Source organism: Vombatus ursinus, unplaced genomic scaffold (genome assembly GCF_900497805.2).
Source record: "Vombatus ursinus unplaced genomic scaffold, bare-nosed wombat genome assembly UNPS02014799.1, whole genome shotgun sequence".
Classification (NCBI taxonomy): domain Eukaryota; kingdom Metazoa; phylum Chordata; class Mammalia; order Diprotodontia; family Vombatidae; genus Vombatus; species Vombatus ursinus.
The window spans coordinates 27,134,871-27,161,207 of record NW_020954577.1 but is presented as its reverse complement, the minus strand read 5'-3'; the positions used below and the strand labels follow the sequence as shown (position 1 = coordinate 27,161,207).

Sequence of the window (26,337 nt, the reverse complement as noted above, 5' to 3'; positions counted from 1 at the left end):
GAGAACAGCACTCTGGCCGACCACAGTGACCAACGTCAACAGCACGCCATCAAGGTTAAAGGACACAACCTTCCTTTCTGTCAACAACAAACTACCTATTCTGGGGGACTGTTGAGAGGTTTTAGCAGCATCACAGGAAAACAGATAAGGAGCGGAAAGGGAGCTTGGAGATCTTCTTGGAGACCTCGAGGACCCCTCATTTTAAAGATGAGGGAGTGGAAGCCCAGAGAGGGTCGGAGACTTGACCAAGATAACACAGGAGGAAGTAGAAAGAGCCAGTGTTTGAATGTCAACACTGTAACTCCATATTCTATGTGCTTTCCACTGTACCACAGAGTCTCGGAAAATGCTATCCACATCCTGAGGAAAGAACTGTGGAGTCTGAATGCAGATTGAAGCTTACTGTTTTCACTTTTTTATTTGTTTTTTTTTCCTTGTGGTTCTTCCCCTTTTGTTCTGATTCTTCTTTCAAAACACGACTAATGAGGAAATATGTTTGACATGATCGTACATGTATAACCTATATCAGATTGCTTGCTGTCTTGAGGAGGCGGGAAAGAAGGGAGGGAGGGAGATAAAATTTGGAAATCAAAAATCTTACAAAAGTTAATGCTGAAAATTATCTTTACATGCAATTGGAAAAAATAAAATACTATTAAGTGGAAAAATAAAAATAAAATAAAATTTGGCATAAAAAATGCATCAACACTTTATTTTTTTAAATACACAATAGTATAAAAGATTTCATATCACAATAAATAAAATAAAATGGATTGGCAACATAAAAGGGCCTCAGGCCACAATGCGACTAATCTCAGGACACATTTAGAAAATGCTTTTAACTTTCTGGAATTTAACATACTGTATCTTTTTCAAAATCAGGGAAAAAAATACGCTTAGGATAATAATCTCAAATGGCTCTGGGGCCAAAATGTCTCCTGCTTTTTAAGTTGTTTTTTTTTCTTAATGTAATCTCAGTAAAGATAATGCCTAACCAAAAAGAGTGTAAATATGTTTTTCAGGCTTTAAAAACTTTTTGTCAGATTTCAGAACATGTTTTTTCCCCTGCTACAGCCTTCTGATGACCTTTAGCTCTCTTGGTAAATGTTAAATTTATCACTACAAACAGGAGAAAGTCCTCAGCTTATAATTAATTAAATCCTAGTTTTTAATCACTTCCTAAATGGCTCATCAGTTTAGCCAAGACCACTCACTACTGACTGCTGACTGTATAATTTCTTATCACTGTCTAATGTTTCTTATCTCATACAAAGACTAGCTTTTTACAGGAATAAAAATATATACAAAAATAAATCACTTTAATCAAGTCAATCTGTATACCACACCTCATTTTGAAAAAATACACCCAGTGATTCATATAAATCATGTGAACAACAACTTTCACATAATACAAATATTCCAAAAACACAAAGATGTGGTAACCATTCTACATTCTGAATAAAATTAAACTACAGTGAGTATACATTGGTTCTCTGATTACAAGCATTAATAACGTGATTTGATGAACACATGGGTTTTTCTACTGGGAAAATGAATGTCATATAATTAAGATATTTCTTGTCAAATCTCCATTCATACTTAAAAATCAGAAGACAAAAATAAACCCTTAAGAATTGTCCCCAAATAATGTTTTGAAAATTATGAAAATACTTCAAAAGTAGAGTTAAAGTAACTGAAATTCTTGTTTCTTATTTAAGTTTTTCAGATTAGATTTCATTTTTCCCAACAAAGATCTGCCTCATTTCCCTCTTACCTCTCGCCACTCCCCAAATTGAGAAAACAAGAAAAACAGAACTGCTGAACGTCATTCAGTTCTGACATCCGACAGTTCTGTCACAGCCGTAACGGGATGTACTTACCGCTACTCCACCATTTCTTGCCATTGATGACATAGTTATCACCATCTCGTTCAATAGTGCATTCGATATTAGTAGCGTCACTAGAGGCAACACCAGGCTCTATAAGGAACCAAAAGCTAAATTTAAATAAACATAGAAAACTATCACAGGTGGGAGAAAAAGGGAAAGTTTAATATTTCAGTGTTCTGTAGCTTCCTGTGGCTGAGTTTTATTTCAAATGTCTTCACTAATTAAGGGACTTGGCAAGAAGCTTTTGAACTGTCAATACAAGGCCAAAAATCTTGCTGTCTATCTTCTTTCACTTCAGAGATGTAAGAAATATGGATCCAGAGTCCCTGAGGGTCTACAATTCATTTCCTTTGGTTAATTTAGTGACTAATTCTCTTCTGACACTTGCACATTTCATTCCCTTCACCTGTAATACCTAATCCTTTCATACTCCTTCTGTCCTGCAAAACTTGCCCAAACTCAATGCCTTTAAGGAAGTCTTCTTTGACTGACACTCAGCTGCAGACTGTCTGCCCTCAGAATCACCTCAGTACTTGTATTTCATACTCATTTATGGTTGTTAACATATTCTACAAATGGGTTATTCAATTACTTTACATGTATCTACCTGACCTGATTGAAAGTTCCTTTTATTTCCCACAATGCCAAACACTATAAAGAAATATTCACAAAGGAGGTATAAATGTTATTAAATTAGGAGGAAAACTGGTTTTTCTAAGGAAAAGGCTTATGTAATTTATATATGAGATAAAAATCTGAACCGTATAGAAAAAATTATAAAAAAATTATTTTTAGATCTAAAACTGGACAACTGTGAAAACATATAGCCAAAACAGATCTGAGTTTTAATTTTAAATTCTAATATGAAATTATAAAAGTGCTTTTTCAAAAGCTTTTAAAAAATTACTTCTTCCTATGCACAAATGAGGTCAAATATTCTTAGATAAAATATTTCATTAGGCATTTTTTAAACATACCATTATAATGTGGACCAGATGTTTAGCACTGACCAAAGTTCCATTTTTACTGGCTCATGATAAAGCTAAACATTTTGAGAACTGTATTGAGAACTTAACAACAAGATGATTAATCTACCCAAGAGAAAATCACACGTAATGTCCATAAAGAACAACGTGAGTAATGGAAATCATAGTCACAAATTTTTTCAATTAAACTCCGTAAACAAATATCTACTATGTGCACTGGGGATACAACTAAGAAAAAGAAAGACTGTCTCCAGAAAGCCAATGTCGTCCTCTGGCTTTCTCACTGCACCCACCCCTTGTATGGCTGGCTAGGAATCAACTAGGAAGTATGGTTTTGCCAGAGAATCAATTCACTGGAGAAGTGTCTTTAAAAGAACAAGATGACCTACGCATTACCTACTAGTGGGTGGGCAAAGTGGGTAAGGAGGCCTTGGATCCAGACATTCGCCGTCTATGCCACATGTTCTCTTTCTAGTCACCAATAACAATTTCCTCAAACCTGTTCTAGAGTATAGAATCCATGAGCTGCAGAAAGGTCAGTCAGACAGCAAACATTCAGGAAGGGCCTAGTCTAGGCAAGGCACCATGTGCTAAGTGCAAAAGACACACCAAAAAAGGCAAAAGCCAGTCTTGGCTACTAGGGAACACACAGTGTAATGGGGGAGACAAAGGCCAACAAGCACATGTACAAGCACTCTATGGCCAATATCAATTGGAAACAATCCAAAGAGAGAAGGCACTAAAATCAAGGGGGATCAGGAAAGGAATCCTATAGAAGGTGAAGTTTGAGCTGGGCCCTAGAGGAAGCCAGGAGGCTGAGATGAGGGGTGAGAGCATTCCACTAACTGGGACAATCACAGAAAGTGCCTAGAGTAGGGAAATGGAGAGTCTTGTGCAAGCAACAGCAAGGACACCAGAATCACCGGATCTCAGGGCACCCTGGAAAGGCAGGCAGAGGTCAGGCCATGAAGGACTCTGAACGCCAAACAGACGGTTTTATATTGGATCTTGGGGGTTATATGGAACCATTAGGGTTTACTGAGTATGTGGGTGACGTGGTCAGACTTGCATTATTTAGGACGATCACTATGACAGTTAAGTGGACGATGGATTAGAGTGGGAGAGAATTGAGGCAGGGAGATGATGAACCAGGAGGCTACTGCAGCAGTCCATGCGTGGGGTGATAAGGGCCTGGCTGGCAGTCAGAGGAGAGAAGGGGGCATGTATGAGGGGTATTAAGAAGGTAAAATTGACGGACTTGAGCAACAGATTGGGTATGGGGGGAGGTGAGAGTGAGGAATCTAGGGTGGCACCTAGGTTGTGAGCCTGGGTGCCTGGGAAGATGGTGGTACCCTCAACAGTAGTAACAGGAAGTTAGGAAGAGGGGAAGGTTTTGAGGCTAAGACACTGAGTTGAGTTTTGGACCCAGTGAGTTTCAAATTTCTACACAATATCCAGGTCAAGATGTCCAGCAAGCAGCTTGAGATACGAGACTGGAGGTCAGCAAAGAGGCTGGGGATGGACAGGTTACCTGTCATGCAGAAGCAAGATTTAATTCTTCCTTGAAGAAGAGGTTCAAGCCACTGTTTCTTCTGTCCTTCGCTTCCATATAAGTGAAGTACTTCCATATTTCCCGTGTCTATGAATTGATAAGAAGTATATTTTTACACCAGAATTTTACCAAGTTTGAAGCTAGTAACTTTATATAATTATTTAAAAACACATTAATTCACAAATAATGATCTCAGACCATAAGGTAACAATAGTTTAAGTTTACAGGATGATTAAGCCTATTAAAATCCTAGTTGTATATATACATACATACATACATATATATGTGTGTGTGTATATATATATATCTATACACATACACACACACACACATATATATATATACACACACATATATATCTATAAAAATTCATTCTGTTTTTATTTAAGTTAATTTAAGTCAGTCTTGGTCAGTTTAGAGCACAGAGTCTGACTCCAGTGTAGGTGATTAGATTCTCACTGGGGAAAAAAAGTTCCATGGGCAAAGATCTTCAAACCTGAATTATTGTACTGCAAATACACTCTTTTGGTCAGGAGGAGGACCAGGAAGGAGAGTACAGCCCTAGCATTACTACTGAAAAAAGACCTCAGAATACAATGAGGCACACACAAACCCTCTGTCCAACAAATGCCACTGTTCAAACATGCTCCGTCTATTCCTATCTTGGGATCTTTGTTTATGCTGTTTTCTACACCTGGAATGCCTGCCCTGCCCTCTCAGTACACCACTCCCCATCCTACCTGGGGATACCCCAAACACACACACACACACACACACACACACACACACACACACACACACACACACACACACACACACCCCCTCTCTATCTGTTAATACCTATCAACAACCAGAAAAGATAGGAAATTATTCATCCTTTGCACATAGTAGATCCTTAATGCTAACTGCATGAATGTAAAGGTGAAGAATAATTTATCAAAGACTTCATGTGATATCTAGTACTACTTTTGAAACTTTGAGGAATTATTTAGGCATTCTGAGTTGGAGTTAATTAACATTTTAGAAAATTGTTTAAATCTTCCCAAACACTCAATACAGAGTACATTCACTGCTATTTCTCACTTGGAAATGCTTCAAGCACTTTAGTCTAGAACACACTGTGCCAAAGCTGAAGGCCAAAGGAACTTTTAGATAAAGAAAACATCTCACTTCCTCCTTATGATATTTGGCATTGTTAATCTGCTTAGGAAGCCTTTGACTGCTTTTAAAAGTTGCTGACTACACTTGAGTGCAATTTCGTACACCTCCCGGACTAATTTCAGAACATTATTGTTGCTGAGTCGTTTCAGTCATGTCTGACTCTTTGAGGCCCCATTTAGGGTTTTCTTGGTAGACATACTGGAGTGATTTCACATTTCCTTCTCCAGCTCATTTTAGAGGTGAGGAAACTGAGGCAAACAGGGTTAAATGACACAGCTAGTAAGTGTCTGAGGCTGGATTTGAACTTAGGAAGAGTCTTCCTGATTTCAAACCCAGTGCTCTATCCACTGAGCCACCAGACTGCTCTGGCATACTAGCCAAACACAGGTCATATGATGTACTGTGAGCATAAAGGCCCTAGTGACACCTGACACCTATGTGAGGAGCATCTTCTCCAGGATGCCACAAAATCATGCATGCATAAGAGACTAAAGTAGGATAAAAGAGCTCTCCACTGAGATCTTCGTAATTTCACCTCATTAGCACATGCCAAGTGGCCTCCATTCGTGTAGAAGCATGAACAACAAAATGTGGTCTGGGAACTCCTAAGAGTTTATTTGCATTATTATTGCAAATTATTATTTGCATAATAATACTGAGATGTTTTAATTTCTAATATTACAAAGTATTAATAGAAAAACTCCACATAAAAGCTCTTTGGGGGGGGTCCTCAGTAATTTTTAAGAGTATAAGGGGTCCTAAGACCAAAAAGTTTGAGAATTATTGCTATACAGGAGAACTAGAGTAGTAACAGGAACTCTCTGGACCTCCCATAATGCCACAGACATACCTGCCCAACCCTTCAACCACAACTCAATGCTCTTCACAGACTTTTGGTGGTTACTTACCTTTGGTGGTTACACAGTCTGAATGGGCATGACAATTTTTAGCTACAGACTAATTAAACAGGAAGTGACTGTCTTTATCATTACCAAATACCTGCAAGATGACTACAACTACAGGCAGGTTTGGGAGCTGACTTATGACCACAAAAAGGGAAAATCTTCATGTTCCCAAGACTCTGAAATATCATCTCCGTCACTTAAAGAATTAAAAGCATTTAAAAACATTGCTTAGAACAAAAGGCCACACTTCAGGAGCTAGAAAGATGTGGCCCTAAAGCCGCAGGTTCCCGACACCTGGCTTAGACTATCAAACAAAGCTACATTTATGAAATAATTTTATAACCTGGTGCTTGGCAGTTGAAAATATCTGGAGCAAAAAAACATTTTCCCGTTTCTTCGGCAATCAAAGCATAATCCACCTGGCTGAGGCCACTGAGAGCTGGCAGAAAGAGGTTCCAGAGCCCCTCGGCTTTGGCCATTTCCTGTCAAAGAGGTGAACATACTTTTAGAATTTGCCTTGACCCTTCATGCCTTTTTTTTTCTTTTTTGCAAGGCAATCAGGGTTAAGTGACTTGCCCAGGGTCACACAGCTGGTAAGTGTCAAGTATCTGAGGCCAAATTTGAACTCGGGTCCTCCTGAATCCAGAGCCAGTGCTTTATCTACTGTGCCACCTAGCTGCCTCGACCCTTCATTCTTAAATTCACCTCCACACTCTGAGAAATATGTCATGCTGAAAAGATTTTTTTTTGTGCAACTTTAAAAATCTTCTGGGTACTAATGAATTGTATCCTGCAGTATTCAAAGGCAAGTGCTCTGACTTTTTGCAAATGGAGGCTTTTTTTAAAATACAAGAGGAATTTTCTCTCATCATCCTCTGCTGTGCTCTAATTGCTCTGGATGTGGTTTTAAAATTTTAATTTGCTCATTTTAGCACATCCTATTGAATAATAGTTTAAAAAAAACCCAGACTTCACACATCCATGCATGACTATGCAAAGCACTATGAATTATACTCTGCCATTTCTTCAGGTATTTTTGTTGAAAATATGAAAGAGGAAATTCAAATTACAATAATTTTCAATGACCTGCAAATGGCCACACTTCCACTTGCTCTGCTCTATTCATGATTTAGGTACACCTAGTATAGTAGGGGTTGTTGATGATGTTACTACTATGTTGTTTTGTTTCCTTTCTGGAGCTGCTAAGACTGTTTATCACATAGTGAAAACTGGACCTTGATCTGTGTATTACAGAATTAATTTTTTAGTTTTCTTTTCAAAAGTGTGAATATATATGTATATATATACATGCTATGTATATGTGTGTACATGTTGTTCATTCATTTCAGTAGTGTCCAACTCTTCGTAAACCCATTTGAGATTTTCTTTGCAGTGGTTTGCCATTTCCTTCTCTAGCTCATTTTACAGATGAGAAAACTGAGGCAAACAGAGTTAAATGACTTGCCCACAGTCACACAGCTAGGAAAGCATCTGAAGTCAGATCTGAACCCAGGTCTCCCTGAATCCAGACCCAGGGCTCTATCCAATGCATCACCTAGCTGCCCTATGCACATATACATGCATATATAACTTATTATACATAAACACATACCCCCACACACATATATGTGGAGTAAGACTTTAGTGGAGGATATAAAATACAAAGGTCCATTTGACCTCATCGAAATTCACTTAATTTTCAGGTAATGTATCAACTCTTCCTTTTTACTTTGTTTAGTTACTTAGCAGAGCTGTGACTATTAGATCATCTGTTTCACAATCAGGTCCACAACTGTATTGCTTATGCTGCTGCCAGCCTTTGCTTCAAAGTATGGCATCCCATATTTAACTACAAGTTCCATGAGTTCTTCTTCTTAAAAGATTAAAAAAAAATTGTGACCATCTAGATTCCATGCCCTTAAAAACAACAACAACGTGCTTTATCTTGGTTTTCACTGTGTGCAGACAATTGCAGTTGGTTTATGAACTTTTTGATGTTAAAGAAACTTTGCTCATTTATCACATCAAAACACAGAAAACCGTAAGGAACTCTGAAGGTCACTGTTGTCCAGCTACCAATTTTGTCTCCTCTGCTCTGCTCTGTTACTACAGCTGGTACCTTCTCCCATCTAGACCACCGAGTCTCCACACCGGTTTTCTTTTTTTACTGAAATCAATGTCTGAAATCAGTGTCTTACGCTAAGGTGTAAGTATGCCTTCCATGAATCTGATACCTCAGTGTGACATGGTCATGAACCGGGGCCCTGAAGGGCTATGCCACCAGAGTACAAACTCTTTAGGTGCAACCAAGCCAGAAGACTTTGAGGAAGACCCAGGGATGCATCAGAAGGTCTAATAAAGTGTAGAAAAGCTATCAGTCTGCAGCAGAGGAGAGTACTCACAGTGAGGAAATCATTGATTCTTCAAGTATTAATAAAAACTGTGTTATGTGTATACATTTTACACATATACACATATACATACACATATACAATGATGAAGCTTATCTAAATATAAATGTTTTTAAAGTTATATTTGATTAAGACTACCATCACTATTGTTTTTAGAATATTTATAAAATGCTAAAAAATTTTATTTTCAGTACCTTAAGTTTTTCAATCACTACAGGCCTTTTCCACTTGTCCAGTGAATTTTCATTGTAAATATAGAACTCGATTACCTCCTTAAAATAAAAATAAAATGTTAATTCACTAAAAAAATTGAAGAACAGTATCATCAGTGGCATATTACTACTTATACATTTCACAAACTACTACTAAATTTCCAAAGTATACCATTTTAGGTCAAGAATACAGATGCATCTTAATCTAATATTTCTTTAAATCAACCAATATTTATTGAGTGCCTACTACGTGAGAGGTACTGTGGTAGGCACTGGGGATATGTAGGCACAGGGAATGAAATGGTCCCTGCTTGCAGTTCACTTACATTCGAACAGACAGACAATAAGTATAGCCAGAATAAATAGACAGTAGTTTAAGACGAGGCGGTTTGAGGGGTAAGATGCTGACATTTGCGGCAATCGGGAAATGCTGCACGTTATAGGTAGTGTGGAGCTGTTCTCGAATGGAGAGGACTCCCATGAGGCAGGGGTGAAGAGGGCACATGTTAGGCCTGATGAATGGTCAATCCAATGGTGAGGAGGTGGGATACATACTGTTTCATAAGATTACACTATCTAAAAATCAGGCAGAGTATCTTCTAAAATCTCAAACCAAAATCAGAGACCAGGTGCTCATTTTGTGTGTGAAGAAATCCTGGTGAAGGAGAGCAATGGAACATTTTAAGACAGAATCTATTCTACTTAATTCTTGCTCAGCGTTATCTCAATTTCTTTTATTTACACATAAAGAAGCTATTTAAATCTCAAACACTTAACTTCCTTCTCCTGTTCCAAGAATGCTTTGAGACAGGGAACCTTGAGTCAGTCTAGGGGTTTGCTGGCAGGGGAGACCTATTTCCTGCATGAAATGGATTGTTTTTTTGGGGGGGGTGTTGGAAGAATGCAGGAAGATATGATGGAAAAATTAAATAGCCTCCTTTTGAGTTTCTCTTGAGTTTGGTATTCATAATGGAACTCATTATTGGATTTAAAGACATACTATGGACCATCATTTGGTGACCCATGTGTGCTCTGTTTCTTGCTAAAGAACACGTGCGACCAGTATCTTCTAGTTGGTTGCCTCCTCAGAGGGGCGGATGGGGTGCTATGTCAAAGACAATTGGCAACTGAGTCACGAAGTGCCAGTCACTTATGGGCTGTAAGGAAATGGCTTTTGGATCCTTTCAGGATAGCCTCTCTGTTGGAACAAAGGCAATACCAGCTTTCCTTTGAATTTCCACTGAGGTCTGCGAGAAAAGAGTTCTCTTCACTCCTTCCTTCTGCTCCCTTCTACCTCTATTCCCCCCTCCCCCCCCAAAAAAATTAGTGCCTCTGGGCATGTAGCAGCATGAACATGTGCTTCTGATTCGTATTTTTCCTCTGAGTCATTTTAATAGTGATCCTGAGAAATGGCTGTTGGTAACCTCATGAGTTTGAACGGTTGGGTGTTCCTCCACTTGGCTGCTGAGGCCCAAGAAATGGTAAGGCAAGGGAGGAATCACTTCTCAGAGGAGAAAACACCAGGCAGATTATGCAGCCAGGGTGCTAAAGATGAAGCCATATCCAGCTGGCCAGAGGATCTGGACATATACAGCAAGCTGCTCAGATCATACAGACAGATGGCAAAAACAAAATCTACTAAGCAATCCAATAAAATTATTCATACTTTAAACATTTGTTAATGCGCACTTAGGAGGCTTTTGTAATTTTTAAAGAATTTTTGTGATGGAGGAAATAAATAGTCATCTTACACGAGACAGTTATTCCTTCATACTGCTGTTAGTCATTTCAATCATGTCTGACTCTTCAGGACCTCATTTGGGGTTTTCTTTTTTTTTTGGCAAAGTCACTGGAGTTGTTTGCCATTTCCTTCTCCAGTTCATTTTACAGATAAGGAAACTGAGGCAAACAGGGTTGAGCGACTTGCCCCAGGTCACAGAGCTACTGAGCGTCTGAGGCCAGAATTCAATTCAGGAAGATCAGTCTTCCTGACTCCAGGCCTGGCACTCTAACCAGTGTGCCACCTAGCTGCCCCACTCCTTTGTACAGTGAGTATCTTTCTAGAAGGGACCCTGTTAATTTCTTTTGGGGACACTTTAAACATAAGCTATACTCTCAGTTTTGTTTAAGAGATTTTTTGCCAGAACTCCGGAGTACAGGCACTGAGCTAGAGTGAACAGGGGAAAAACCCAATTTCTCTTCTCTTTTAGGGGTCAAGCTCCCTCCAGACTGAATCTGCGCTCTACATGAATCCAGAGCTGCTGTGGGAGAAGGCACCTGCTCCCGATTCAGTAGGGAGGGAATTAAAGAACATCACACAAATCTACATTTTAGTGGAACTATAAAGAGATGTTTCCAAAATCAAGCTTAAGTGATCTGGGGATTTAAGGTTTGTCTATTGGTTCAAATGATCTTGTGTGTTTTCTCTTAATAATAATAAAAACATTGATCATCTCTCTTCTCTGACTGTTTTGCTGATTTTTGGTTCTTCCAGAAGATTCTATCTTTGTTATTCTCTTCTCATTCTACCCTCCTCTTAGGGCTTCAACTGTCACTTCTATGTCGATTAATCTTAAATATATATCTTTAAGCCCTGACCTCTCTCACAAGCTCTGGAATATTTCCAATGGCATGCTGGATATTTTACCTAGTAGTCTTGCTGTTCAAGTCCAACATATATAAAACTGATCTATCACTTTCCCACCCAATTTAGCTACTCCTCTTGACTTTATTCCTTTTAATAGTACATGACTATTACCCTCCCATTCATTCAGGCTCAGAATTTGGGCATCACCTTTCACATCATCTTCCTCTAACCCCAAATCAAATCAGCTTCCAAGCCTTTTCTCACAAATTTTTGCTTTAGGGTTCAAATTGGCCACTGACAGATTTGTCTATATATACATATATGTCCATATTTATATGTATAGCTATATAGATATAGCAATAATATAGATAGGTATGTCTATACAATTGACTATGACATTAATATGATGTCAAAAGAAAATGAAATCTTCAAATTTTGCTCTGTAATTTCAGTGGAACCATCTTTTGAGAGAGGATTCACTAATGAAAATAATATGAGCACTTTTTCATCCTGAAAAATTTGGACAACTGTTCCCCATTACTCAACATCTCAATTCTGCCTTGCCATCAAAGATGAAGTCAGAGAGTAAGAAAAATGTATGTATTACAAAATACCTTTTTTTACAGGCATAACAGGCTGAAATAAAGCAGTGTTCACTTTTTAAAAGCAGTAACAGTAAACAGCCTAAAACAGGAAACCTTAAATAGAAGCTAACTTCCTGACAGAAAAAAGCAAGTTACAGTTGTACTTTGGCCTAAATCTCTGCCTGGTTAAATTACAAGTTTAGATAGGCGCGAACTCTTTCAGATAGATCAGGAAAAAAAAAAAAAAAGAGTTGACTAGATTCCCTAAGTACCTTTTAGCTAAGTGCTTAATCTCTTCTGGAGGTAAACACAATAAACCTCACCAAGAAGGTGGAAGTTTTAGTATTTTATTATTGAGACTAAGGAAGTACTAGGAAATAAGTGTTCAGCACTTCCTACTAAATAAACAAAAGACTCTTCTGTCAGTACAGTTATTAAAGAGTAACTCTAAAGGACCAAAAGCTCTAAGATAAATATAGCAATAAAAAAAATGGTAGCACATATGATCAAGGGTTAACCAATATTACAATCTTACTTCAATCAGCATTTCTTAAACACAGGCACACTAGGTGCTGGAATCTCTGCCTACGAGGAGTTTAATGGGAAGGCAATAATTCACAAATAAGCAAGTACAAGGCAATTTCAGGGGAAGGGAGGGCACTTACCCCTTCTGTCATTCTATGGTTCCAATAGTGTCAAATTTCAATCAAAACCAACCAAATACTGTGCCCCGCCAAAAAAACCCCAACAAACCCAACTCCACTCAGTTGTTTGGATGTTTCAAATGAGAGATAATTGTCTCAATTCTCTACTTTCAATTTATTATCTGAATCTATACGCTTAAGATGAATAACATGGTAAGAGTCTGAAAGGACTGCTAGAGATGATCTAACTACTCATTGTGTGGGTGTGGAAAATGAGGCCCAAGAAGATCACACAGCCTGTCTAAAATCCCATAGCCAGTAGGTCTTAGAAGCCAAATCTCCTGATTCTGCACCAACATTCTTTCCATTAACTTCCCTCTCTCTATTTCTCAAGAAGGTTCTTTGATGCTTAATACCCTGACAAGCCTCTGAACAAGGAGAGAGGTGGCCTGGCTTCTAGATACCTACTGCAGCAAAACTCTGGAGTTCACATCAGAGCAAATAATGATCAAGAAATCCAATGAGAAACAAAATGACTTTTTCCTTGCAAAAATTCAGCATCCAGGCAGCAGGAAAGGGGCTCCCAGCACAGTCACACAGGCAGATTCCCTCTGACACTGAGCAGAGGTTGGGAGCATGGTCACAGCTCTTTAATCTTCTTTTGAGAAAACATATATTCTATTTTATAATAAAAGTATTTGGAACACAATTACCTTTTCTGCTGGCAGTATGTATTGCTGCATAAAATTCTTCACCCTGAGCAGAACTTCTTGGCCTATCCTAGTTTGGAGGAACAATCTTCCTGTAGGATCAGGCTGTGAAATTGTAGCACTTGAAGTTCTTTAGCAAAGGTAAAACAGATCAATTAGTGTAAGATTCCAAAATGAGCCCCATGAAGCATTATTGAATACCCCACTGTGACTGCTGGTGTGCTTGGCTACTATAAAGAAATACTCCCTGCCTGCCATATGGGGCATATATGGTACAAATTCATTAAAAGCTATGATCTGCTTTAGCTACTGTTTTATATTTGTCTTACCTCTTTGTGAATTGTAGTCCAACCTCTGCTAGGGGTTTGACAACATCAACAAACAGAAAACTTGTTTCAGATGCAGAATTTCCCAGAAGATATCTGGCATATACTCCCTTAAATGCAAGATAACATGAGCACTCAGCTTTGCCAACAGGTATTCACCCCCAAAGCCCTGCCTCACATCTCTACCCAGGGCTGATGTGGCTCCATCACATCACGGACCTGGCCTAACCACACTCACAGAACACTAACTCTTCAACCACTAGGCCAGTTCCATTCACTTATAGAGCTAGCAAGAGCTGCCTCAACTAGGGGCTCATGTTCCTATCACCTACATAGAACATGCTCTTAGCAGACAGGATAAATTGCACTTTTTTTTGGCTTGACAATGGGGTTAAGTGACTTGCCCGGGGTCACACAGCTAGTAAATGTTATGTGTCTGAGGCTGGATTTGAACTAAGTTCCTCCTGAATCAAATTGCACTTTTTTTTAAAAGGACAATAAAGCTATCCAAACAACTATGCTTGCCAATTACATCAGCTTTAGTGACTGCAGAAACCTACTTAGGAAACCAAATTAATATCAAAACTGCAGAACCAAAGAAAAGGTGATTATGTAACCTCTAAAAATGTTTGATCTGGATTAAGTTAGACGCTGTATAAATCAAAAAGTCCAACTCTAACAATTACAAATGACAAATGGAGCCTTCCCATTTCAACTGATCAAAGAAAGCCCGTCTCCTAACAGCGCTAAATGGACACTATCAGTTTATCTTTGATTCTCCCTGTTCTTGCTTCTAATTTGACAAAAAAAATGTCAATAATTTCATCCATGTCATATATGACATTGTTATGGATTTTCCAATTCCATGTTGGTAATCTGGGTAAAGTTAATTTCTAAAGAAACTATATATGATTAACATACAAATGTCAATCACCTTCTTTGATATTTTTCATTTTGACCGAGTTCCTTTATGAAAATTGTCCAATATTAATCTCTGTACATCATAAACTAAATAATTACCTGCAGTATTCCAGCTAACTTAAAATAAGAAAGAGCAAGAAAGAAGTTCCAGTTGGGAAGTGTAGTGCTAATTCCTCTGTTGCGACAGTAAATTAAAGCCAGCTCTTCCACTGATGGTATCCCTATAAAAACAATACACTATTTATCTAAAAGGTTATGGTATGTATTTAAGAATGTTATGTTATCACATATATACCTTTGTTTCAAACTAAGTAAATCAAATCACATAACAATAGTTTTTCTAAGCTTTGGTTCTCTAAAATACATTAAATACACTAGGCCAAATTTTGGAATTAATTATTAAAATGGAATTTCAGAAAGAAAACATCTGAAAATTAGTTCTTTATTCATCTTCTTCTTAAGCTAAAATTTAGATCTTCTATTATAAGTTCTGTGAAATCTAAGAATAAAAACTTGGCAAACTAGTCATAGTTCTAAGACTATAAGAAAGTTATTTAAAAGTCTAAAATCTGGTTTATTACTGAAACATTAGTTACAGAAAATTAAATAAATCTAAAATTAAGTCATTTGTGTAAAGCTTCAGTTTCATACCTGCACTATGCTGCAAGCTCTTGCTCTGATTTAATACTGGAAGGGTCCTAGGATAAAAGAAGAAGGAGCAAAGATATCCTAAGTCTGACAAAGGGTGGCCGATGGTTGAAAGCTCCCAGTCCAGAACTGCTATTACACGAGCCTTTAATTTAAAAGAAAAAAAATACAACAAGAGTTTTACTAAGTTAGAACTTCAAAATGACTTTTACAAAGGTAAATAAATTGATTCAAATATGTCCACACCCACCATTGCTGTGCTAAAAAAAAAAAAGGATTTGGCCCTTGCAATTACACATAGCCGTCTCTCAAATAATATAGGACTGACTACCCTAACCTAGTTTGTAGATTATACAAGCCTGTTTAAATATTTCTGCAGACATAAAAAGGTTTGGTGAAATAAAAAATAGACATTATTGGCTAAAAACACAGTTGCGAATTAATCGTGCATTTTAATCACCAATGCCATATACTGCATAATGGGGCAGCTAGGAGGTATACTGGATAGAAAGCTGGGCCTGGAATCATGAAGACCTGAGTTCAAATGTGGCCTCAGATACTCCCTCACTGTGTGACTCTGGGCAAGTCACTCAACCTCTATCTACTCCAATTTCCTCATCTACAAAATGGGAATAATAATAGCACCTAGCTTGCAGGATTGTTGTGAGGTCCAAATGAGATAATAATTATAAAGCTCTTAGCACAGTGCCTGGCACATAGTAGGTGCTACATAAATGTTAGCTACTATTATAATATTACAATAACAATAACACATTTAAACCATTAAAATATTGATTTATACAGAAAAGCATAACTTTTGTATGAATTACTTGGAACTTACTACATAGCCATGCCATTTGGATGAGGTGAAAAGATCTAATAATAACAGCTAACATTTAGAAACTTTATTGTTTATACTTCATATACATCTTTATTTGATCCTTGTAACCACCTGGTGAAGCAGGTAGAACAGATATTATCCTCATTTTACAGATCAGAAACTGAGTTCTCATAGTTCTGACTTGCCTAAGATCAAAGAATAAAAGGTAAAGCCTCCATTGGAATCCAGATTCTCTGACTCTCCCACTAGCCCTCTTTCCCCTTTTCTATAGCTGTTGTCTATGCCCCCCTATTTCCTCCCCATCACTGTTCCCACTATTCTTGCAGCCCTACATTTATTTGGGGGAATATATTAATTGATCATGGGTTGTATAAGCCAACATAATAAAAATAAAAACACCTGAATTAATTTAATTATTTAATGTCATACAATTAATCTACCAAACTACTTTACAGAACTACAAAAATGAGTAACTTCATATGGAAGGAAAAAAGGTGAAGAATCTCAAAAGAAATAACGAAAAGAAATGAGATTTTATTCAATGACTTGCTCTATCTTGAACATTAACAGCCACTTTAATAGTGAATTTGAATCTTTTCTCTTATAAAAGAAAAAAAAATTATGAATTCCTTGAGGGCAGAAACTGTCCTTTTTTTCCTTACATCTCCTACAAAACAACACCTTCTCATCATAAGCACTTAATACACTCCTCCTGAATTCCATTTATTTCAAATATGTAGTTAAATCATAATGCTATGGAAATAAGAGAATAAATGTGGCCCAAATAGTGCCAAAGGAGGTTATCAGTGGTCTAGTGGATAGAGTACAAGCACTGGAGCCAGGAAGAGTCAGGTGCAAATCCTGCCTTTGCCATTTGACTGAATTACCCTAATTAGTCCATGAAATGAAGCATTATATTTACTGGAATAAAAATATTAAGAAACATGAGATTTGCTCCAAATCTCCTAAACCAGCAGAAAAGCTTCTGTCTCCTAATTCCCATCATGAACTCCTCCACTACCAGGAGATATAACCTGTACTCATTGTAGAGTGACAACTTTGATTGACTTTGAGTAATTTTATGAAAATTCCATGGTGGGCATCAACACAAAGAGATCACTCTTCTTATGTAATGCTTTTGAGGTTTTGGGGAATCTTTCCATCTTAAAGAAGATTAAAAAAAAAGAGAGGACATGTGAAGGAGAGGACGAAAAAAAGGAAAAAGCAAAAGTCAAACCAGGTATTTAAAATTCAGACATTTTAAGTAGTCTTCATTTTTTTTATTCATTTTCTTCATTTACTTTTTAAATAACAGAACTGCAGAATTCCAGAGCTGGAAGGAAGCTCGGAGGCCACTCAGTGCAGCACACAGCGGCCTGCAAAAAGAATTCCTTCCCCACCATCATGGCAGGGGGTCTGACAGTCTTACTGAAGGTGCACAGGAGACCCCTCCGCTCCTAAGGCAGCCCACTCCACTTTGATGGAACTCTCATTCTAAGGGAATTTTTTTTTTTTACATGAATATGAAGTCTGCGATTTCTCTCCACTCTCCTGATTCCATCCTCTGGGGCCAAGCAGTACAAGTCAAACTAATTTCTCTTCCACATATAAGCCCTTTGGATACTTAAATGCAGTTCCCATGTGCCTCCCTGTATCACCTTTTCTCAAGCCTAAACTTAACATCCCCAGTTCCTTCAATGCAGCCTCTTAAAGCATACTCCCCATCCCCAGTTCCCTCACCATCCTGGTCAACGCAAGCATAAAACCCTTTTATACCTTTCCTTCCTCGTCAATCAGGGTTAAGTGACTTGTCCACGGTCACACAGCTTGTACATGTCTGGGGCCAAATCTGAACCCAGGTCCTCCTGACTCCAGGGCTGGTGCTCTATCCACTGTGCCACCTAGCTACCCTCCTTTTATACATTTCTAATTATATCAAAGACATCACTCAGTATCTGGTCTTTACCCTACATAGAATACACCAATGCCATGAATTTTTTGCTCCCTTGCAATAATAAATATTCTGATTGGTGATGGTGATTCTGGGAGCATAAGCACGGTGAGTGGAGCGGCTCTGACGTTCTGGATGGAGCAAAGGCCTATTTCAGATTCTGCCCAGGGCTGGCCCCAGCTCCCGGTTTAATTGACATAGTATTCGGAATACCTCTTTTGGATGGAAAATCAAATTATCCATTTTAAAATCCCCATGAATCAAGCTTTGCTCCTGGTCTTGATCTGGCAAGTTTTCCAATAACCAGGCAGAGAGCTGGTTCATAGCCGGAATGGTCTGATGAGCTGCAGCTTGATATTGCTTTGTCCATGTTAACACCTGCACATGGATACGTTGTTTTTAGAAATTAAAAGCAAGTCACAAATAGACATTCTAGTATGTAAATGTATTTTAATTATATTACATTTTTATTTCACTATTAAACATATCACAGCATTTCTAGGGTCATGTAACACAAGGCACCTCTCAGGACTTAGCATTATATTAGATCTTCATGTAACTGGCACTTAATATATTGGTTTGGTGACTGAAGGCAAACAGGAGCTATGAAATAATTCATCCCTAGAAATACTTCACAACGATTAATATGTCTTTCTAGGACACTGTAAGGTATTTATCATATGTGTTTAGGTTTTCCACATCTGAAAAACAAAATGTTACTCTTATCTTTTTGGAATGTTTTTATAAGACAATCCTTCAGACCAGCCACCACGTGTTGCCTAGGATATTACATAAGTGAACAATGAGATGACGACAGGAGGAAGTTTTTAGGAAGTTTGTAACTAAATAATACAAAAAACAAGTTTATTTTTTTAAGTCAAACACTAAAACATCAACAAGACAACTTCTGAGCTAACAATGTTCAATAACTGCACAAATGTGCTGTTAGACTAATAATTAACTTTTAAAGAACGGTGACAGCAATGACTATTTGGTGAAAATGTTGAAATAAGGAAAAAAGACTAAACAACAATTTGAACTATTTTGATACTTTGGTTACACGTCAGTCTCTGTCAATACCAAGGTATTTGGCTCCAATCTTTACATTATCTTCTTAAAACATCTGAATATTAAAAAAAAATTCCACTAATTAAAAACAAAATGTTTGTTTTACTGATTGGCTATTGCCATAATCATACAGGAAAGGAAGCAAAATTACTGCTAGAAAGTACTCAGAGTTTGGAGACCCGAATCCTCATTATCTCGAGCTTTGAATTTTCAGAAAAGTCTCCCTACTTGCAATCTTTTCCCTTCTCAAATTTATCCTACCAATCTTGCCTGGTTATACTTCTTAAAATACAGCCTAAATAATGCAACATTCCCTGCCCCTTTAAGGATCAAAAATGGTTCCTTAGATCATTTGACCAAATCAATGCCCCATTCCATGGCTTAACTTTCAGTCTCCTTGATAAACTGGTGCCATTTTAGCTATAAACCCCACCTTGTCTCATTCCTCCCTTACCTTCTGCTCTCTTCTGGCCAAAGTCCTTAATTACAGGCTTATACACAGAGCACTAACATGCTTCCACATCTCTGCTCATGCCCTTCCTCTCACCCTCCTCTCCATCCCTTGAAATCCTGATCTATCCTTAAAGAATCAGTTCAAGTTTCACCTTCTCCATGAAACTGTTTCCCATATGCTAGCTCACACTGATCTTTCCATGCCCTCAACTGCCACAGACCATTTCTGGGGCATGCCACAAATTCAGCATGCAATTATATACACTTTCATATGATTTTCTAGTTGTTTCATGTATGTTCATAGGATGACAGATTTAAGATCTGGAAGAAGCCACTGAGGTCAGTTAATCTAATCACCTCATTGGCCCAGAGATGGGAAATTATATGCCCAAAGACACAAAACTAGAAAGTAGCAGATATACTAAGCCTCTGTGTGACTAGTAATCACACTCATAAGGGAAGAGAGAGATTAAAAAAGGATAGCATTCTCCTCAGAGGTCACTCACTGAGTCCATGGATACTTCCTGAATACAATTCTTACCAAAAATGCCTGCCAAGATAGCCTCGGAATCTACAGATTCCAAATCCAGCCCTTTGATTAGAACTTACGGTTGCTTATCTTCACAATAAGATCAGATACTCCTTCTAGATAGAAATCTATCTTCCATTTGTTTTGCATCCTTTACTTTACTTTATTTAAGCCAGCCTGGGATATACAGCAGATACTTAATAAGTACTTCTTGGAAAAGGAATCATTCACAGAATTTATCAATCAAGCATTTATTAATTGCTTACTTTCTACCAGTCACTGTACTAAGATAAGAGTGAGGCAGTACTGGCTCTTAAGGAACATACATTCTGACAGGGGAGACAACGGCTATATGTGTGGGTGTGCATGTGCGTGTGTGTGCGTGTGTGTGTGTGTGTGCATGTGTGGGTGTGCACACGCAGGCATCCATCCAGGAAAGTCTTCCCACAGAGACCTCTTCCCATGAAGAATGCTCACTACTCTGTTTATGATGCAGGATTGGCAGTCATAGGAAAGACTGGGGCCAGATATAAGGATCTGAAAGCCATCTCTATGGAGATGATAATTGAATTCATGAAAGGTGATAAGATCACCACAGGAAAGATTATTTGAAAGAAGAAGAAGGTCCTGGAGAGAGCCTTCAGACACATCCAGAGCTTGTGGACTCGACATGGATGACGATCCAGCCAAGAAGACTGTGAAGAACCAGATACACCAGCAGAAAGAGAACCAGGACAAAGCAGTGTCACAAAACCCAGAGAGGACAGGCTATGTAGGAGAAAGTGGCCAGCACTGTCAAAGGGTACAGAGAGGTCAGAAACTGAGGACTGTGAACAAGCCTTCAGATCTTGGAATTAACAGATCACTGCTAACTTCTGGAGAGATCAGCTTCAGCTGAAAAATGAGTTCAGAAGCTAGACTGAAAGGCACAGACAGAAGTAAGGGGAGGTAAATGGCTTTTTCAAGGCATTTAGTTGATAAGGGAAAGAGAGATATACAATAAAAGCTATCAGGGATGGTAGGATCTTCCAAGTTTTTTATTAAAATGGAGGATGGGAAACACCCAGGCATATTTGTAGACAGTGGAATGCAAGGAGTAGACAGAAGAGACTGAATATTAGAGAGTGCAGAGGGTCCACAGGTTGGGACATTTTCCTGAAGAGAGGAGAGGACAGGATCGAGCATCCATGCAGGGGGCTGGCCTTGCTTATCAAGAAGGATCACCTCTTCCTCAGAGGCTGGAATAAAGGAGGAGATCATAAAACCATGGATGTAGAGATGGAAGGGTATGTCAGAGGTCATGGGGTTCAATACTCTCATTTTATGGATAAGGAAAGTGAAGGTGCAGAAGGTTAAGTGACTTACCCAGGGTCACACATCTACTAAGTTTCAGGGGCAAGATTTGAACTTAGGTATTCCTGACTCCAAGATGGAGCAGGATGATGTTACAAGGATTTTAAGAGGCAGAAGAGGGAGTCTGAGGTGAATAACCCCAATTTTTTTGAACTTTGAAGCAAGGTCCTCAGAAGAGGAGAAAGGCAAAGGGTGAGGTGGGAATCCTGAGAAGAGAAAATGCTTGAACAGCCACTGTGGTGAGAGGGGTATAGAATCCATTAGACAGCAGAAGGACTGCCTGGTGGCAGAGGACATAACTCTGGAGTGGACCCAGGAGGCTATTTCATGAATTTCTCCAGCTCCAATCAGCAGCATGGGAGTAGAAATAAAGGAAACAAAGGAAATTGTAGAAATAATCCTGGGTTGGGGTCTGGAAAGGGGCAAATGATGACATAACAAGGGAGCAAGGTGTGTGGGGGGGGGTCCCAATAGAGGAAAAGCCATAAGAACTTAAACTCTGTGAAAGGTGGAAGCCCAAATATGATGACCTGTTAGAAATCATAACTTAGATACTGTGACCTATGAAAACCATAACAAGAATACCCGTATGTGATCAGTACATGATCAATACACAAACTTATGTTTGGGCATAACATTGGCTTACCACCCAAGCTCATTACTAAGCAGAAAACCAAAAATACCCACCAATCAATCATGATGTACTCTTTAGCTCCTCCTCCCTTAGTCTGTTTTCTATAATTACCATGAGGATTTTGGGGGTTCTGTGTGGGGATCCATTGAACTGTCTGGCTGCTGCCCCAGACTGAAGATTGCCCTGTTTTGTAATTATTCATAATGATTAATTAAACTACTACCTAAAATCAATCTGGAGATACTTTGCCTCTTCCTTTGGTATCAAAAGAACACCCCAAGGTTATGGGGGAGGTATAGGGTTCCCCAGCCAGGGGAATTCCAGACCTTACACTAGGGATTCAAGAGTAGGATGGTGTACGGTGAGCTGAGGCTGGGCAGGGAAGAGAATATAGACAAAGGAGGGGTGACAATCTTAGGAAAGTACTGAGGGGTCTCCCCTGAAGGCTCAAGTTCACAACAAGGGCAGAAGACAGATTTAGGAAAAGAAGGGCACAGGAAGAGGTAGAATGATGGATATTTCAGAGTTCCTGAATACAGAAATGGAACACTTGTGAAAAATCACAGGTATGATCATCCCTGTGGGTATGTTGTGAAGTGAAGGAGTAAAGTGGATTAAAGAACTGGAGAGTTGTTTGCAGTAACATCTATATGTATGCTGACATCTTCTAATATGAAGGCAGGAGTTGGAATGGAGGAAGAGACTGTGGGCCAGATACTGAACTCGGTGGAAAGGGGGAAAGGGGAAGAATGTTCTGGAGGTCAGTACAAAAGTCATCAGGATCTGAAATAGTCAGCAGGGGATATACTGGAATAGAGTGAACCTCAGATGGGGAGAGGCTGTTGAGTGATGGCTGAAGAAAGAGAGTCTCGAGGTGGCAATGGGGGGCAGTGGGATTCTAACCTGCTTACTTGGATCAGTGAGTCAAGTGGTATGAAAGAAAGTGCATGCAGTCCTGGCAGGGATGCCCAGGAATGCAATGTCATCCAGGAGAAGCCAACTCTCAGTTAGTGCCAGAAGATGGAAAGAGAAAGAGAGGGAGAGGACTAAGAAGCAGTTTGTTAATTACAGAGGAGGAGCACCAAAGGGCCCAGTGAAAGTGGAGGCAGATCTGAAGTGGGGCGCTGGAGGGCAAGGGTTGAGCTGGGCAGGCATAAGGACGTGAGAACAGCAGGGTTCAGTATCACTGGGATGTAAGTATCCCTGGAAGTAAAGAAAGGAACGCTAATCATCAGGGGAATGAGCTCCACTGAGGAAGTAGATGGTGGAAGGATTCAAGGGCTCCTCCCTGCCCTGGCCTCCAAAGTCCACGGTGCACAAGGAAGTAAAGTAAATGGCCAGATCTCATTCACAACCCGCCTTCAGGTACACTGCAGAAAGCTTTTGAAATTATAGCCTGATTTGAAATTTTAAAATGTTCCCTTTAGGCTAAGCAAAAAAAAAAAAAAAAAAAAAAAAAAGTCTTTTTAAAGTGTAATGTTAGAACTCACGATATAATTTTTTTTAAATCCCCTTTTCTAGGTTCATTTTAAAAAAAATAACAATACACATTATTTCCAAATACATTATATATTCTGATCTGTGGTAACTAAGAAAATGACAAAGAGGTATACATTACCTGTCTCTTGCAGTACCCTTCTCCTTTACCATACACTTCCAGACCCAAAGTCTGTATATCCAGTGAATGCAAACGGGCCAGGGTTTCTATCATAGCCACATATAAGGCAGATCGTTCTGCTGGACTAACTCCTGGAAGACTGAAATCACGAAAGATGCGACCCTACAAAATCAATACATCAGAGAGAATTTTTAAAATTGCATAGCTCATTGTTACTATGTCATTTCACTAATGATCACATCCTTCTTCCTTTATTTCAATGCCCAGAGACATTTGGGATAACAGGTTTGTATTCAAACCTAGGATCCTTTTCATGATTTATTTTGGAAATATTCATTTCAAAAGTTGGCTTAAAAGAAGGATTTTGTTGTTGTTCAGAAAGAAAATGATCATAAGAGAAAAGTTAAAACAGATAAAAATCCACAACTACAATCATTAAATTCTATGTTTGAATACTATCTCAACACCTTTATTTTACCTTTCATAAAATTTTGGTTCTTTATTTGGGAATTAAAAACAAACAAACCAAGAAACCCACTTATCATCTGAATAAAATTCTCCCTCCCCACCCCCACAGTCATTTTATAGATCTGTACTGACACCTAGAGGTGTAGGAAAGACTTAGACAATTTTCTCTAACAATTTACTTTGGACCTAGTATTTTTTAGTTAAGATTAAAGGAAATTTTAGAAATAAATTTTGGTTGCATGATAGAAAAAAGTTCAAAACCATGGAAAAACAACATTTATTCAATAGGTAATGAATCAAAGGATACAAATAAGCAGTTTTTAAATAAAAACAAAAAAGCCAACTGTAAATAACCATATGAAAAAATGATCCACAACCACTAATAAGAAAAATACAAGTTAAAACAACTCTGAGGTTTCATCTTAAACCTACCAGACTGGTAAAATATGAAATTGATAAATGTTGTAGAGGATGTGGGAAGACAGTCACACTCATGCACTGTTGAAGGAGCTGTGAAATGATCTGGATGAATATTTGGAATTATACTAGAAAAGTCACTAACTGTACATACTCCAAGACAGAGAGATGCCTCTGTCAGGCATATGTCCTGTGGATAGCTGAGATATGAGGAAAGGCATATATGAAAATATTTCTAGCAGCACTATCTTTTTTAGGGAAGCAAAGGACTGGAAACAAAGTGGATGCTCATGGATTGGAGACTGGATGAACAAATTATGGTATATTAATATAATGGAATGTTATGCACCACAAGAAACAATATAAAGAATTCAGAAAAACCTGGGAATATTTGTATCAACTGATCTGAAGCAAAGTGAGCAGAACCAAGAGAACAATTTATTCATTGATCACAAGAATGTAAAGGAATAATACCATGAAAAGATACAGAATTCTGATCACTGCAATGACCAATCATAGCATCAGAGGTGAAGAATGCTTTCCTCTTCTCTGTAGAGAGGCAATGGAGCACAGGTGTGGAAAGAAGCAGATGTGGTCACACCTGACCCACAGGTTTTGTTTTACTTACCTGTACTTCTTTGTGACATTCAACTGGGAGTTGTTCAGAAGTGACACTCATGTTAAAAAAATCACTAAAGTATTTAAACTAAAAGAAAAGAAAAATAACCACTTGAATTACCTAACATTTTAGAAAATATTTTTCCACTTAGGAGCAGCTAAAATAAACCCATTTGTTTGATCCTCATCATAAATAGCAACAGTGTAATAACAATGTATATTAATTTACCTTTACATGCTCCATTACATAAAATTCAGTTCCAATCACAGAGGTATCCTTGCAGTACAGTAAAGGCTTAGGGACCGGAAATCCATTAGAAAACAAGGCTTTCTGTACATGGAATTCTCTATCAATCTAAACAGAATAATAGATTATTCAGCATTCAAAATCCCCGTGCTCCTGATGTGCAGTTCAACATTCTTTTCACAAAAGCATATGCAACAATATTTATATACCCTAACCTCTGAACTATGAGGCAGTGTGGTGCAGTGAGGAGAGAGGAAGACAGAGAGGGAGGGAGAGAGAAAGAGAAAGAGAGAGAGGGAGGGAGAGGGGGAGAGAGAGAGAAAGAGAGAAAGAGGGAGAGGGAGGGAGAGAGAGGGAGAGAAACAGAGAGAGAGAGACAGACACACACATATAGAGACACAGAGACAAAGACAGAGACATAGAGAGAGGGACGGAGGGAGAGAGAGAGAAAGAGAGAGAGAGACAAAAACAGAGACATAGAGAGAGGGACGGAGGGAGAGAGACAGAGAGACAGAGGCACAGAGACAAAAACAGAGACATAGAGAGAGGGAGGGAGGGAGAGAGAGAGAAACAGAGAGAGAGAGAGCGAGAGAGAGAGAGAGAG

At 38.6% G+C, this 26,337-nt stretch overlaps 1 protein-coding gene across 1 annotated transcript in view; it reads right to left on the bottom strand.

Annotated features, from left to right (window-relative positions):
- Positions 1–26,337, bottom strand: part of ACAD11 (acyl-CoA dehydrogenase family member 11) — an 88,977-nt gene that overhangs the window by 50,022 nt on the left and 12,618 nt on the right. The window contains exons 3-13 of the mRNA XM_027872538.1: positions 25,716–25,841; positions 23,984–24,145; positions 18,542–18,706; positions 15,540–15,681; positions 14,988–15,109; positions 13,971–14,077; positions 13,645–13,771; positions 9,099–9,176; positions 6,837–6,975; positions 4,407–4,514; positions 1,881–1,979 (exon numbers count right to left, since the gene is read on the bottom strand). Of these exons, the coding sequence (XP_027728339.1) occupies positions 1,881–1,979; positions 4,407–4,514; positions 6,837–6,975; positions 9,099–9,176; positions 13,645–13,771; positions 13,971–14,077; positions 14,988–15,109; positions 15,540–15,681; positions 18,542–18,706; positions 23,984–24,145; positions 25,716–25,841 (1,375 nt within the window). The remainder of the gene's footprint in view (positions 1–1,880; positions 1,980–4,406; positions 4,515–6,836; positions 6,976–9,098; positions 9,177–13,644; positions 13,772–13,970; positions 14,078–14,987; positions 15,110–15,539; positions 15,682–18,541; positions 18,707–23,983; positions 24,146–25,715; positions 25,842–26,337) is intronic.